Source organism: Heterodontus francisci, chromosome 30 (genome assembly GCF_036365525.1).
Source record: "Heterodontus francisci isolate sHetFra1 chromosome 30, sHetFra1.hap1, whole genome shotgun sequence".
NCBI classification, from domain to species: domain Eukaryota; kingdom Metazoa; phylum Chordata; class Chondrichthyes; order Heterodontiformes; family Heterodontidae; genus Heterodontus; species Heterodontus francisci.
Window position 1 is genome coordinate 54,693,633 of NC_090400.1, and position 15,650 is coordinate 54,709,282.

The 15,650-nt window shown below is 47.6% G+C and overlaps 1 protein-coding gene across 1 annotated transcript in view; it reads right to left on the reverse strand.

Moving 5' to 3' along the window:
• Positions 1–14,938, reverse strand: part of ppm1e (protein phosphatase, Mg2+/Mn2+ dependent, 1E) — a 174,207-nt gene extending 159,269 nt beyond the window's left edge. Inside the window, exon 1 of the mRNA XM_068010686.1 lies at positions 14,711–14,938. Coding sequence (XP_067866787.1) covers positions 14,711–14,892 — 182 coding nt within the window. The 5' untranslated portion in view covers positions 14,893–14,938. The remainder of the gene's footprint in view (positions 1–14,710) is intronic.
• Positions 14,939–15,650: the final 712 nt, after the last annotated feature.

The following is a 15,650-nucleotide window of genomic DNA, read 5'->3' on the forward strand; positions in this document are numbered from 1 at the left end:
ACAAGTTACTGAGTTGGATGATCAGCCATGATCATAATGAATAGTGGAGCAGGCTCGAAGGGCCGAATGGCCTACTCCTGCTCCTATTTTCTATGTTTCTATGTTTATGCTCCATAAGAGCCTCCTTTCCTTTACCTTCTTCTAACCCCATCAACATAATCTTTCTCTTTCATGTGCGTATCTAGCTTCCCCTTAAATACATCTATACTATTCACCTCAAATACTCCCTGTGGTACTGAGTTCCACATTCTCAGCAAAATCTGGGAAAGAAGCTTCTCCTGAATTCCCTATTGGATTTATTAGTGACTATCTTATATTTATGACCCCTAGTTTTGGGCTCCCCCACAAGTCGAAACATCTTCTCTACATTTACATTATCAAATCCCTTTTGTAATTTTAAAGGCCTCTAACAGGTCGGTCACTCATCAGCCTTGGCTTTCCTCGTCTTCTGTATCTCTGTTCATTTCTCCCTCATGTATGTGTGAACACACTCATTATTCAGAGCAGATATCGAGGCCCTTCCCCCCCCTCACAAGCCCCATCCAGCTCACACTGAACGTGACAGTGTCTTGCACTTCAGGTGTGATGAGGCTCCTTTAAGCAAATTACAGCCTGTTGCTTAGGAATGGATACAAATGCAAAATGTGTTGCATGAAAATAACAGGAAAATGCAAAAGCTGATCAGAGGCCAGACACGCAATGACAAAGGGACACAGGAAATAACACAGCCCTACCCCTCGGTAACCAAAACAACCGTCAGCAATCAGCTCCCCCTCCGTAACCCTGACAAAGACTGAACATTGGTTCCCCCAATGCAAACGAGATCACCTGCAAATATTTCAGATGGGGCCTCGGTTTAACATCTCATTCAAAAGGCACCTCATATTCTCACAATGTCCCAAAAGTGCTTTCGAGCCAATAAAGTGGTTTATGAAGTGTAATCACTGAGATGATGTAGGAAATGTGGCAGCTGATCTGTGATCCAATCTGGAGTCAAACAGGGCTGTCCTCTCTCCCCTGTCTTGTTTGTTTGCTGTATTGAACCCTTTACTGAGTCTATTAGGAAGGATGAGGGCATAAGAGGGGTGACAATCCCAGGCAGTGGAGGCACTCAGGTTAAAACCTCCCTGTACATGGATGACGTCGCCATCTTCTGCTTGGATCCGCTGTCCGTGTGCAGACTGATGAGCATCTGCGACCAGTTCGAACTGGCCTCGGGAGCCAAAGTTAACCACGGCAAGAGCGAGGCCATGTTCTTTGGGAACTGGGCTGACCGATCCTTTGTCCCTTTCACCGTCAGCTCAGACTACCTGAAGGTGCTGGGGATATGGTTTGGAAGGGCCGGGGCGTGCACCAAAACCTGGGAGGAGCGAGTAGCCAGGGTACAATACAAGCTGAGCATGTGGGAGCAGCGATCTCTCTCCACTGTGGGTAAGAACCTGGTCATCAGGTGCGAGGTGCTCACATTGTTGCTGTATGTGGCACGGGTCTGGCCCATACCCCACTCCTGTGCTGTGGCAGTCACCCGAGCCATTTTCCGCTTCATCTGGGGATCCAAAATGGACCGGGTCCGGAGGGACACGATGTTCAAACCTCTGGATAAGGGCGGGAAAAATGTACCCAACGTGGCCCTCATCCTGATGACTACCTTTGTGTGCGGCTGCATCAAGCTATGTGTAGATCCCCAGTACGCAAACTCCAAGTGTCACTACGTGCTGAGGTTCTATCTGTCCCCGGTGTTGCGAAGGATGGGCCTGGTCACATTGCCGCGGAACGCTCCATCCAGTTGGACTGTGCCATACCACCTATCCTTCGTGGAGCAGTTTCTGCGGGAAAACACCTTTGACCACCGATCCATCAGGCAGTGGTCTGCACGGAACGTCCTCAAGGCCCTACGGGAAAAGGAGATGGTGGATCCTGTCGGATGGTTCCCCGAGTAGACCGTCAAAGTCAAACTCATCACCAGAACTTTCAAACAAGCACCAAGATGTAGCTTGGCTGGTGGTGAGAAGGGCCCTCCCCGTCAGATCCTTCCTACATGCCGGAGTCTCACCCACTCCGCACAATGCCCCTGCGGTGGCTGTGGTGGGGAAGAGATGGTTGCCCACCTCCTTCTGGAATGTGTCTTTGCAAAGCAGGTGTGGAAAGAGATGCAGTGGTTTTTGTCGAGGTTCATCCCAAGCTGCTCTGTAACACAGGAGTCTGTGCTCTACGGGCTGTTCCCAGGGACGCACACCGAGATAAACATCAACTGCTGCTGGAGGACTATCAATTCAGTGAAAGACGCCCTTTGGTCTGCCCGAAACTTGCTGGTCTTCCAGCGCAAAGAGTTGTCCACCACCGAATGTTGCAGACTGGCACATTCCAAGGTCCAGGACTACGTGCTGAGGGACACACTAATGCTTGGGGCAGCCGCAGCAAAGGCTCAATGGGGAAAGACCACAGTGTAAGGTCCCCCCACCAAGGTGAACTGAGGGGCTGGATCCATGGAAAACCCCTCGAACTGTATCGGGAAAATATTTGTTTGCTGTAAAATGTATATGGCATGAAAAATGAAATGGAAGGGTTGTGAGGCAACTCACTCCTGTATTGAATGAAATTGAGCTCCTTTGCACTGTTCGTATCTTTTGACTTGGTGCTGTTTGGAACGGTTTTGTAATGTATTTTGTACAGATTTTTATGAATAAAGTATATTTTGAATTTAAAAAAAGGAAGATCCTGCAAACAGCTCGGTGACAATGACCAGATCATCTGTTTTTAGTGATGCGGGTTGAGGGAAAAATATTGGCCCCAGATATTCCCTGCTCTTCTTCAAAAAAGTGCCAGAGGATCTTTTACATCACAATTGAGAGGGCAGATGTGATGGAGTCATAGAGAGATACAGCACTGAAACAGGCCCTTCAGCCCACCGAGTCTGTACTGACCATCAACCACCCATTTATACTAATCCTACATTAATCCCATATTCCCTACCACATCCCCACCATTCTCCTACCACATCCCCACCATTCTCCTAGCACCTACCTGCACTAGGGGCAATTTACAATGGCCAATTTACCTATCAACCTGCAAGTCTTTGGCTGTGGGAGGAAACCGCAGCACCCGGCGGAAACCCATGTGGTCACAGGGAGAACTTGCAAACTCCACACAGGCAGTACCCAGAATTGAACCCGGGTCGCTGGAGCTGTGAGGCTGCGATGCTAACCACTGCACCACTGTGTTGCCCGTAATCTTGGCTTAACATGTCATCTGAAAGACAGCATTTCCAACTGTGTAAAACTTCCTTAATACTGCACTGGGAGTGTCATTCTATATCTTGCTCTCACGTCACTGGAGTGGGACTTGAACCCACAACCTTCTAACACAGAGGCAAGTGTGTTACCCACTGAACCACAGCTTAGAACTAACACAGCAAAAATTGAACAATATGTTCAGAGAGTGATCCAACACATTCTGCTCAAATTAAACTCTCGCTCTCATGTCTGCAACGAAAGCAGCTGGAGACACACTAATCTATCTGGGGTCACCTGTTCCACTGACCCCAAACTAACACTGTATCACTGGACATTTATCTGCAATTAACTGCGTGTCAGATTACAATGTGCGAGTTGGTGGGAGTGAGCAACTCTGAACTTCAAAGCCGTTACAATGAGGATGGGATCCAGTCCAGTCGTGGCGCCCGTCACAGTCGAATGGCCTGCCTGCGAGGAATGGCTGTTTGGGGCAAGCTAGTGAACCCATCCTCCCACTGCGCCCCCCACCCACCCATCAGCACGCTGTGTCTCAGCAACAGGAGAGGAGATGGGGAAACAGAGGGCAGGAGATTGATGAAGACGCAGTACTGGGGGTCACGTCCTGCCAGTCTGACATTAGCCAGTTCCCGGGGTTCACCAGGTTCACATTGAGCTGAGGAAGCCGCAGCCAAGCACGTAAGGATGCTTTCAGTTCACCTCCCTCTCAGAAACATCTCTCAATGCTCCATGTGTGGTAAATGACTCAAGTGTCAAAAGAAACAGGAGCAGGAGGAGGCCATTTGGCCCTTCAAGCCTGCTATGCTATTCAATAAGATCATAACTGATCTGCTGTCTCAACTCCACCTTCCTGCACTATCACCATATGTCTTAATACCCAAAAATCTATCAATCTCTGTCTTGAATCTACTCAATGACTGAGCTTCCACAGCTCTCTGGGGTAGAGAATTCCAAAGATTCACAACTCTCTGAGTGAACAAACTTCTCATCTCAGTCCTAAATGGCCGACCCCTTATCCTGAGACTGTGACCCCCGTGTTCTAGATTCCCCATCCAGGGGAAACATTTTCTCAGCATCTACCCTGTCAAGCCCCTTAAGAACTTTATATGTTTTAATTAGATCACCTCTCATTCTTCTAAACTCCAGGGACTATAAATCTAGTCTATTCAAACTCTCCTCATAGAACAATCTGCCCATCCCAGGAATCAGTCTAATGAACCTTTGTTACACTGCCTCTAGGACAAGTCTGTTCTTCCTTCGGTAAGGAGACCAAAACTGCACACAGTACTCTCGGCGGGGCCTCACCAATGCCCTGCACAATTGTAGTAAGACTTCTTCATTCTTATACTCCAATCCCTTTGTAACAAAAGCTAACATATACCATTTGACTTCATAATTGTTTGCTGCACTTACTGTTGTTACGTGGGCAAACCCAGCACCCATCTTTGGCACAGCAAGCTCCCATCATGACGACAAAAATGAATTGCCAGTTCATCGGTTTTTGGGTGGTGTTGGGCACAGGATGAACATTGACCTGTGCTGTGCTGAGGGACTCCCCATCAGGAAAGCTGTTTCTCACCGTCTCTCGCTGTGTCACCTTTCCACTTGCCCCTGACTCTCATGTGCGACGATATCACCATCTGTCCCTTTCGAATGCACCCTCTTTCGCACTGCCTGACGCTAAGCTGTCACTGGCTCCTTTCCATTTCTGGTGGATTCTCACCATCTCCTGTTCTGGTGCCTTGTTCTGTGTCAGTCACTCTGTCTCCCAGTTTCCTGATCATCCCAGCCTCACACAAGATCACAGAATCTCACGGCACAGAACAAGGCCATTTGGCCCATCGTGCCTGTGCTGGCTCTTTGAAAGAGCTATCTAATTAGTCCCACTCCCCCCCTGCACATTCCCTGTGTCCCTGCAAATCTTTTCCTTTTCAAGTATTTATCCAGTTCCCTTTTGAAAGTTACTACTGAATCTGCTTCCACTGCCCTTTCAGGCAACGCGTTCCAGATCACAATAACACACTGTGTAAAAAACATTCTCAACTCCCCCTCGGGTTCTTTTGCCAAATATCTTAAATCTGTGTCCTTCAGTTACTGACCCTCCTGCTACTGAAAATAGTTTCTCCCTACCTACTCTCTCAAAACCCCTCATAATTTTGAACACCTCGATTAAGTCTCCTCTTCTCTGCTCTAAGGAGAACAATCCCAGCTTCTCCAGTTTCTCCACTTAACTGAAGTCCCTCATCTCTGGTTACCATTCTAGTATATCTCCCCTGCACCCTCTCCAAGGCCTTCACATCTTTCCTAATGTGTGGTGCCCAGAACTGGACACAATTCCCTGTGACTTTAAGTGCTGGCCTAGTTGGGCTATCCAATCCCAGCTCCCAGCCAGGATAGCACCAGCAAACAGCGTCCTCTGACTTAGGGAAGGGTTCTTACTCCTGACTACTATCAAGATGCAGAAGGTAACTTTGGACAGGACTGGGCTCAGTTGTGACGCACTCTGTGGTCAAACAGCCTGCCAACACACTGTCTTTGGGTCGAATGAAGAACAGGTTTGACTCCACATCCAGGCTTCATCATGAAGAAAAAGCTTTTGCTCTTTGTCAAGCTGTCTTCAAGCCCTCCCTGAAGTGACTAAGAATTAGTGACATCTATCATAGTTAGGAATCTGGGCCAACAGTAGAGGAATAGATGCTCAAGAGGGAGAGGCAAGTAGGTGGAGTGCAGATACAGATCAAGCATGATCGAACTGAATCGAAGGGCTGAATGGCCTGTTCTCATGAGAGGCAATGATAGTGACCCTCAGATCTTGGACTTTCCGATGCTCCAAACCAATAGAACATGCTCTTATGGAAGGTGGAGAATGTGATTTGGGTTCCATCCAGAGAGCTCGCAAAGGTCTATACTGAGGATTTCTGGAAAGAAAAGCAGTTTGGTCTGACTGTGGATCAGATGGATCAATTCCACAATCTCAGACACTCAGTAACTCTCCTGTGGAAACCATCTATTCCAAAGCAGCATAGGTGACCCCTCACGTACAACACAACACAGTCTTCCTCAGTTCCCTTCTGCCTCTGATCTCCTCTTGCAAGTGCAGGGTTGCCAATTTTGATCAGCCATATTCCAGGAGGTTTCATCACATGGCCTCCCACCTCGGCGCTCCCGCCATTGGTCGCCTGACATGTCACTCCTTGTGATTCACTGCCTTCCCACACAGAGACACACACACAGAGACACAGAGAGAGACACAGAGACACACACACAGAGACAGACACACACACACACAGAAATACACACACACACAGAGACACACACACAGACACACACACACAGACACAGAAATACACATAGACACAGAAATACACATACAGACACACACACACACACACAGACACAAAGAGAGACACAGACACACACACACACACAGACAGACACACAGACAGACACACACACAGACACACACACACACAGACACACACACACAGACACAGAAATACACATACAGACACACACACACACACAGACACAAAGAGAGACACAGACACACACACACACACACACACACAGACATACACCAATTAGAAAGCTGACAGAGTCTTCATTACCCGATTGGTTGAATTTTAACTGACAATCAAATCTTTTTTGCTGCGTCCAATAATTTTAAAACTTATAAGTAAATGTGTTCAAAGAAAACAAAAGTAAACGCACAATCTTTTAATACCCCTATTATATTTCCTCTGGCTTTGAGCAGTGTTCAGAATCTCTGACTCCTGAAGACGCCGAGGCAATCCTGGAGGGTTGGCAACACAAGGTGGATGTCCTGCACTTCCGGCCTCCTTTAGAAACATTTATTTTTCTATTACGACTCCTCAATTAAGAAAAATAAATGTCGAGACTTTTTGGTGTTTAGCCCCACCAGCAATTACACTCAGGAAGTCACTAGTCTGTGCACTGGCAAATCAAATGCAAAGCAAACTACATATACCATTCTAGCAATTTTTTGTTTGAAAATTCCAGAGAGGCTAGGGTTTCCAAAGCTCCAGGCCTGACCTGCAGCCTCCACGAATTAAAGATTAATCTCCAGGACACTGCCAGCAACATGCAACAGAAAAATCACAGGGGCATTAAAACTAGTTGTGTGGTTTTCCTCATTTTCTTCAAACACTTTTGCTCATTAGTTACAAAAATATCGGCGATGGGGAAAAGATTTGTTAGAAGTGTTTAAAATCATGAAGGACTTTGAAAGAGAGTAAATAGCGAGAAACTGTTTCCAATGGCTGAAGGGATCAATAATCAGAGGGCACAGGTTGAAAACGATTGGCAAAAGAACCAGAGGTGAGATAAGGAAAAACTTTAACTCAACGAGTGGTTAGGATTTGGAATGCCCTGCCTGATCGGGTGCTGGAAACAGGTTCAATAGTCACCTTCAAAAGGGAATTGGATAAATACTTGAAGGAGAAAAAACTGCAAAGTACTGAGTAGTGAGACTAACTGGATTGTTCTGCGAAAGAGCCAGTGCAGACTCGATGGACCGAATGGCCTCCTTCTGCACTTTACTATTCTATGATTGTAAGAAGTTGTTTGACCAGCTGAGGGCAGGTGATCATGTGATGAAAACTCCACAAATACACACAAAGCAGAGCTGGCAACACTAGGCCTGAGGCCTAGTGGAAGTAGGAAGCACTCTCCCCTGTTCTGAGCCAATAGGTCATGGGTTCAAGTGTCACGCCAAACATTTGAGCATTTCATTCAGGCAGACACACTGAGTGCTACAATGTCACTGGTGCTGTCTTTCAGATGAAATGTTAAACCAAGGCCTTGTTTGCCCTCTCAGGCGGATATAAAGATCCCACAGCACAATTTTAAAGAAGAGCAGTGGAGTTCTCCCAGGTGCCCCGGTCAATAATTATCCCTCAACCAACACCTGAAACCGATGATCTGGTGATTTACGTCATCGCTGTTTGTGGGATCTTGCAGTGCACAAATTGCCCGCCTGGTTTCCTCCATGACAACAGTGACCACAAATCAAAAGTTGTTCATACTACGATTTCATGCTTCCTCTTTCCCCACCCCGAGAATGGGAGTGTGCAGGTTATTGCCCAGACAGACTTATCCTACCCATTTAAAAGCAAAGAATGGAAACTCGCATCAGCATCACCCTAGCAACAGTTGGAGGTTTGTGACCTAATTTGCAGGAATTCCATTAATTGCCGGAGTTTGGAAAGTTCTCCCTATTAATTTGTATCCACTCACCAACACCTGTGAAACTCTCTCACAATCTGTTGAGAGCAGGGTTACTGAGATCTGTATCCAGTCCAGGTTCCTGTCTGTGTAATTTAGAGCCGCATACAGCCTCACAATATAATTAACAACTTGCATTTATGTAGTGTCTTTGACATAGGAATACGTCCCAAGGTGCTTCACAGGAGTGATCAAACAAAACCTGGCACTGAGCCACATGAGGAGATATTAGGCAGGGTGACTATAAGCTTGGTTGGATTTAAGGAGGGTCTTAAAGAAGGATAGAGAGGTTTAGGGAGGGAATTCCAGAGTTTAGGGTTTAGGCAGCTGAAGGCACGGTTGGGCAAAGATGTGGGGGATGTGCAAGAGACCAGAACTGACTGAGTTCAGAGATTTTGGTGAGTTGGATGAGTGGAAGTGGTTCCAGAGATCAGGAGAAGCAAGGCCCATGGCAAGATTGGAAAACAAGGATCAAAATGTTAAAAGCTGAGATGTTGCCTGAACGGGAGCCAATGTAGACCAGCGAGGATAGGGGTGATGGCTGAACGGTTTTGGTGCAAGTTAGGATATCAACAGAGTTTTGGATGAATTCAGGGTTTACGGCAGGGTGAAAGGAGGGAGGCTGGCCAGTATTCTGGAAGTTACAAAGGCGTGGATTGTTAAGAGCTCACAGGACAACAGTCTTACTTGTACTGTGTCTTTATTGAACTGCCTTGTGATGGATGCCTGCGGTGAGTGCCTCATGGTAGAGGTCACATGACTATGGCAAGCCAGGAGGCACATTAGTACAGTATTGCATTTCTATCCCAAACATGGATGAGGGTTTCAGCAGCAAGTGGACTTAGGCAAGGCCGAAGACAGGTGTCATTACAGAGGTGGCAGTAGGCAGTCTTGGTGATGGAGAGGACCTGGGGTCAAAAGCTCAGGTTAGGATCAAATAGGCACCAACTGTGAAGAGTCTGGTTCAGCCTCAGTCAGTAGCGAGGGATGGGGGTGGAAGCAGTGGCTGGAGAGCTTGTGGCAAAGACCAAAAGACAATGGCTTCAGTCTTCCCAATATTTAACTGCAGGAAATTTCTGTTCATCCAGAACTGGATGATGGACAAGCAACATGACCAATCAGCTGCAGTGGAGGGGTCTGGAGAGGTGGTAGTGAGGTACAGCCCTCATCTCAGCTTCCTCCCAAGCATTCCCTCAACTGTTTAAGTGACTTCAAACAATTTCTTTTCGAAGACGCGAATTTGTTTAAACAATCCCCACGCACATATTCTCCTCACACTCCCAAGTCACCCTGTCGCCAGAGCCTCTGCATTGTAGTGAGGCAGCACGGATGGACAAGCTCCTGCTGGGCCTCAGTGACCTCAACGCCAAAAGGTCAACCTCAAATGGATTTATCTTATTGGACGACAGGTCATAATTCCTGAAGGTCAAGGTCAAGGTCAAAAGCCACACGATGACTAATAGTTCCAGCAAGCATTTTGCGATGGAGGTTAAACCAACTGTCAAAAGCCCAGTGTGGGAGAGGCCCACACACTGTTCTGGAAAACTCCAGTCCTCTCAGTATCAATGGCTTGTCTGAGCCAGAGGTTTGTGGGTACAAGTTCCAGTCCAGGGTCTCAGCTCAGTGCAGTGCTGCACTGTCAGAGGTGCAGCTCTTACATGGGAATGTCTGCCCTCTTAGGGGGACGTATAAGATCCTACAATACTATTTTGAAGGAGGACTGGGGACTTTTCCCCCCTGGTGTCCAGATCAACATTCTTCCTTGAACTAGTGGCACTCATCCAAAACAGAACGTTCCTTACGGGTGAGCATCAGTCAGCTATTCAACCCTGGAGACACCGCAGCCGAGGCTGATTCCCATACAAGTGTCAGCAATGAACCAGTGGGTAACACTGGCCCTGGCTCTGAGCCCGTAAGTCATGGGTTCAAGTGCCACTCCTGACAATTGAGCACATAATCAAGGCTGACATACCCAGTGCAGTACTGAGGGAGTGCTGCCCTGTCGAAGGTGCTGTCTTTCGGATGAGACGTTTAATCGAGGCTCTGGCTGCCCCGTCAGGTGGTCATTAAAGATCCTGTAGCACTATTTCGAAGAAGAGCAGGGGAGTTATCCCTGGCATCATGCCAACATCACCAAAACAGTTTATCTGGCTGTTCTCTTGTTGCTGGCTGTGTGAGTTTCCTGTGCGCAAATTGGCAAATGACCGCATTTCAAAAAGTACTTCATTGGCTGTAAAATGAGCCAGAGATCCCAGAAAGAAAGAACCTGTATTAAATAGCGCCCTTTACAAACCACAGAATGTCCCACTTACAGCCAATGAAGTACTACAATGAAGTGCAGTCACTGTTATAATGTAGGAAACTAGGTGACCAATTTGTGCACAGCAAGCTCCCACAAACAGCATTGCGATAAATCACCAGATCATCGGTTTTGGGTTTTGGTTGCGGCATAAATATTGGTCAGAATATAGGGGAGAATTCCCCTTCTTCAAAATAGTGCTGAGGGATCTTATGTCCACTTGAGAGGGTTTGGCTTACAGGGCTTGAAATCAGAGCTGGAAGTGTTACCATGGATGATTCCTGTTTAATATTTAGGGTTAAGATTTACCTTATGTACAACATACACTGACTATTCTGCAGGCAGAATGTGGAAGGAATACCTTCAGTTTCTGGCCTTGGCAGAGAATGCAACCTACAAGGTGGACACTCTCATCCAAGTAGACAGTTGAGGGAGGGCACAGTGGGGGTCGGGACAGGACAGGGCGGGAAAAGGGGTTGTCGGGGTGGTGTGGGGAAACATTACACCCAGCCATGACAGGGCTTTCCAAACACCGGCTGGATTAGTCCCTCCCCCCCCCGACAGACACCCTGCTCCTGTCGGACAATCACGGAGCCACACTGTCAGTCAAAGTGCCCCCAGCGTGGCTCAGCTCACACTACCCACTAGCACAAAGAGGGAGAACTGTAGTGGGATATTGGATGGGACACTGTGAGATATATTACGGGGTGGGGGGGGGGGGGGGGGGGAGAAGGACCATAATGAGAGTGTACATCGAATTAAGATGGCATCCATTGTTTTAAGAAGGAACATGCTGACTGATAGCTGCATTAACCTCTTTCTTTATTTGTTCCATGGGATATGGGCATTGCGGGCAAAGCCAGCTTTTGTTGCCCATTCCTAATATCACAGTCCAATAAATTTACAGGATCCCATCTGACGCCAACAAGATCAGTCAGAGCATTGACAATAATTGATTACGTGACTGAGTGAGCAAGAGTGTGTGTGCCTGAAGGGGGACTGGCATGATTACATACTTTACATGGAATTTACAGCATAGAAACAGGCTATTTGGCCCATCTAGTCCATGCTGGTGTTTATGCTCCACATGAGCCTCCTCCCACCCTACTTCATCTCACCCTATCAGCTTAACCTTCTAGTTCTTTCTCCCTCATGTGCTTATCTAGCTTCCCCTTAAATGTATCTATGCCAGTCACCTCAACTATTCCCTGTACTGGAGACTTCCATATTCTCACCAGCGCCTGGGTAAAGAAGTTTCTGCTACATTCCCTGTTGGATTTATTGGTGACTACCTTATATTTATAGCCCCTAGTTTTGGCTTCCCCACAAGTGGAAACATCTCTACACTATTTAACCCTTTCATAATTTTAAGGACCTCAATCAGGTCACCCCTCAGCCTTCTCTTTTCTACAGAAAAAAAGAGTCTCAGAATGTTTAATCTTTCCTGATAGGTATAATCTCTTAGTTCTTGTAAATCATTTTTGCACCTTCTCCAGTGCCTCTATATCCTGTTTATAATATAGAAACTAGAGCTGTACTCTGTGAAGCAACGCAGGGCTGCAACAGGACACATTAAATGAGAATCAGACAGACTGTAATTCAGCATTAGCAATACTGAGCAGCCTGTCGGATCTTTGTCGCAGAATAAACTGGGTGTCCTTCTCCTGACAGCACGTTAACAGACTAAGTGAGACTTGCTGATGTCTTAACACCAGAATTATTTAAAACAGGATCCTCACAGCATGCCGCTCACCAAGATACCCTGAGGACTGTGTCATAGAGTTACCATCCTGATATACTGTGGGAAAACAGGACATCCCAGAACTCAGTGATCTCCATGGCTGCTGTCAACGCAATACTTGGTTACTGAGATGACAGGGCTTGAACCCACATCTCCTGGACTAAGAGACTGAGCCGAGGCTGACATTCCCAGGATTCAGCTCACTGCCTTTTTAATACACAGTGAGATGATTTATTGTAATGAAGGCTTACACAGTATACTGCCGGCTATTCAGCTGGTAAAACAGCTGTTAGGAGATATGTTTGAAGGAGAGGGAGAAAGGCTGTGGAGAGACAGAAACTGGGGGCGAGCACCCAGGAATAAATATCAGTCAAGACCGGGTCTAACATGCAGGCGTCCCAAATTCTAGAGCTGTAACTATCCATTGGTTCTGCTGTTCTGTTAATCAGCAAATAAGGTATCATTCGTCACCAACCCTGTTTCATCGTGATGTAACTCACAGGGTCTCCAATCTCCCGACACCTTCCGAATAAATTCTACTCTTGACACTTAGTGCCTTAAAAACTATGATCCAATCATTTCAATTAAACAATAGAGGAAGACGGCAAAGTGAGGGGGGTTTTGGAGCTTAAAATATGACTGATCAGATCATTTGAATGAAGCAACTTTGAGAGGCAGAGGACTGAAAATGTCTTTTTTAAATGAAATGCAGGAAAGTTACTGAGTTTGCATTTAAAAAAGCAGCAAGGAATAAAATATAGTTCGTTTTTGTGATGAATCTGATGGTAAATTAATTCACTACCTGGCGGCTTGTTCAGCCTCCGGAGTGAGTGACAGGTCTGAGATGAATGACTGGAGGTAGGTCGGGGGGGCGCCTGTCTGTTTCCCAGGGCACAAGAAATACCCCCAACCAGGGAAATAGCATCTTCTGTCCCCTCTCCCCATGTCCTGGGAGAGCGAGAGTGTTTCTCTCCAGCACTGGGAAGCTCCAACCCCCAGGGCACCGGGTCCATGAAACCCTTTGTCTATTCTGATTTTAGCAACTAAACAGTGATATCTGGACAACGTTCGGATGCAAACAGACCAGGTTGCAACCATCACTTATTAACAACTCCATTTCTGATCAGATCCCAGGCACTATGAGAGGGGACCCAAGTCAAGTGTGGAATTAAAACAAACATTCAGCGTAAAACAAGGTACTAGCAAATCAGGCACTATTCCCCACGCTTTAAAAAAAAGCAACAATATTTGACACCCCAAGCGCCACATTTAGTCCAGACCAGACAACCAGTATTTAATGTACCTTTATAAACATTTCCCTGCAGTGTGCAGATACAAGAGTACACTCGCCTTTATTTTTTAAAAAAAAGACATTTCTGCGATCCAACTTTAATAGTGACCCGTAACTTTTCTTCCATTCTTAAATCGTTGCCTTACAGACTGGATATAAATAAATAACACGGGGTTCCTGCTAATGGTGTCTTACAACTAAGAGCAGATTAATCAGTCATTTGCCCAGCCCGGGTCAGCCCTGATCCCTTCCGATTTATTAATCCAGCTCAGCTTCAGTAAATACAGAGAATGCAATGTGCCTTTTTTGTGGGGGTTTTTTTTTGTATTCCCCCCCCCCCCCCCCCTCCACGGCTGCCCATGGAGTTTCAGACTGCTTTGCACATTTTACAACAGTCTCACTCTCCAATCCCGATTTTCATCTCTTGTCTCCTTTTCCCAGGCTTTGCTCCAGCTGGGATTTCAATGTCAAACTCCGGTTTCTCAAGGCAGGACTTTGCTCTAAACACTGTCCACACAAACTGAGCATCTGAAACAAAACCCAAGGTTCATCTTTCTCCTGTTTCATCCCCTCCAGATTGCATCCCACTTGCACGCAGTGAGGATTTAATTTGCTCCCAGCCCTTTTATACAATGCAATTTCAAAACAGTATAACACTATATCCTTCCCCTCCCATGAGGACAGGTTTCCAAAAGGAATAAGGGTTTTTTATCACCTTCAGCCCTTTCACCTAGTCCCACATTCAGTGACTTTGCCCCATTGCACTGGGGGCTGCCTCCTCTCCACCCCCCCCCCCCCAGTCTGACTGCATGAGTTGCATTGATTTGGCTGCCACTGGGATGAAGGCACCGGGACTGTGGTTAAGTCGAAGGTCGGTACTTAACTATCTGCAGAGATGCTGGAGGCAGAGGTCCAGGCACTCGCCCTCCACCTCCTCCTCGGTGATGTGGTTGGAGACGGGCCGGAGGGGCAGCGGGTCCTCCTCGCCGAAGGGGCCCCGGAATTCCCGCAGCAGCAGCTCCAGGAACCTCCGGAAAGCTTTCTCCTCGCTGGCCGACGCTGCCATCCCTTCGCATTCCCGGAGCCGAGCGATCCGCAAACAGCAGCAGCGCCGTCTGCTTCCACCAGGGGGAGGAGGAGGAGGGGCGTGCGCGCCCCCGGCAGCGGGCGTGCGCGCACCCCACCCCGCCCGACCAGGGGAAGCGCGCTCCCGCCCCTTTGTAGACAATGGGCGCGCGCCCCCCCCCCCTCCATTCCCACGACCGGAACGCGCGCCGCCGCCGCCTCCCAGTAGCCTGGGGCGCGCACGTCGCATCATTGGGCGTGCACGCGCACGCGCGCTTCCCCCCCCCCCCAGTTTGCCGGGTGCCAGAAAAAGCCTTTTTTTGGTGGGGTGGAGGATCAAACTTCTCAATGACTTGGAGCGACAACAATTCACCTTCGCCCCCTCTATCCCCCGCATCCCAAACCACCCACTCATCTTATAACACAAACTCCCAGTGCCAGTACCAAGGGGGTGCCGCACTGCCGAGGGTGCCGTCTTTCCGACGAGAAGTTGAAACCCAGCTCTCCCTCCCCACCGCCACCCCAACCAAACCCCGTCACCAACCCCTCCCCCATCAAACATCCTCTGTCACTGCCTCACCCCAGGGTCCCTGACCAATGTTTAATCCTTCGATCAACATCACGATAAAAAAAAATTAATCTGGTCATTATCACACTGCTGTTTGTGGGAGCTTGCTGTGCACAAATTGGTTGCCACATTTCTGACATTACAACAGTGACTGCAGTTTAAAAGTTGACTTGTGAGCAAAGTTATAGCTC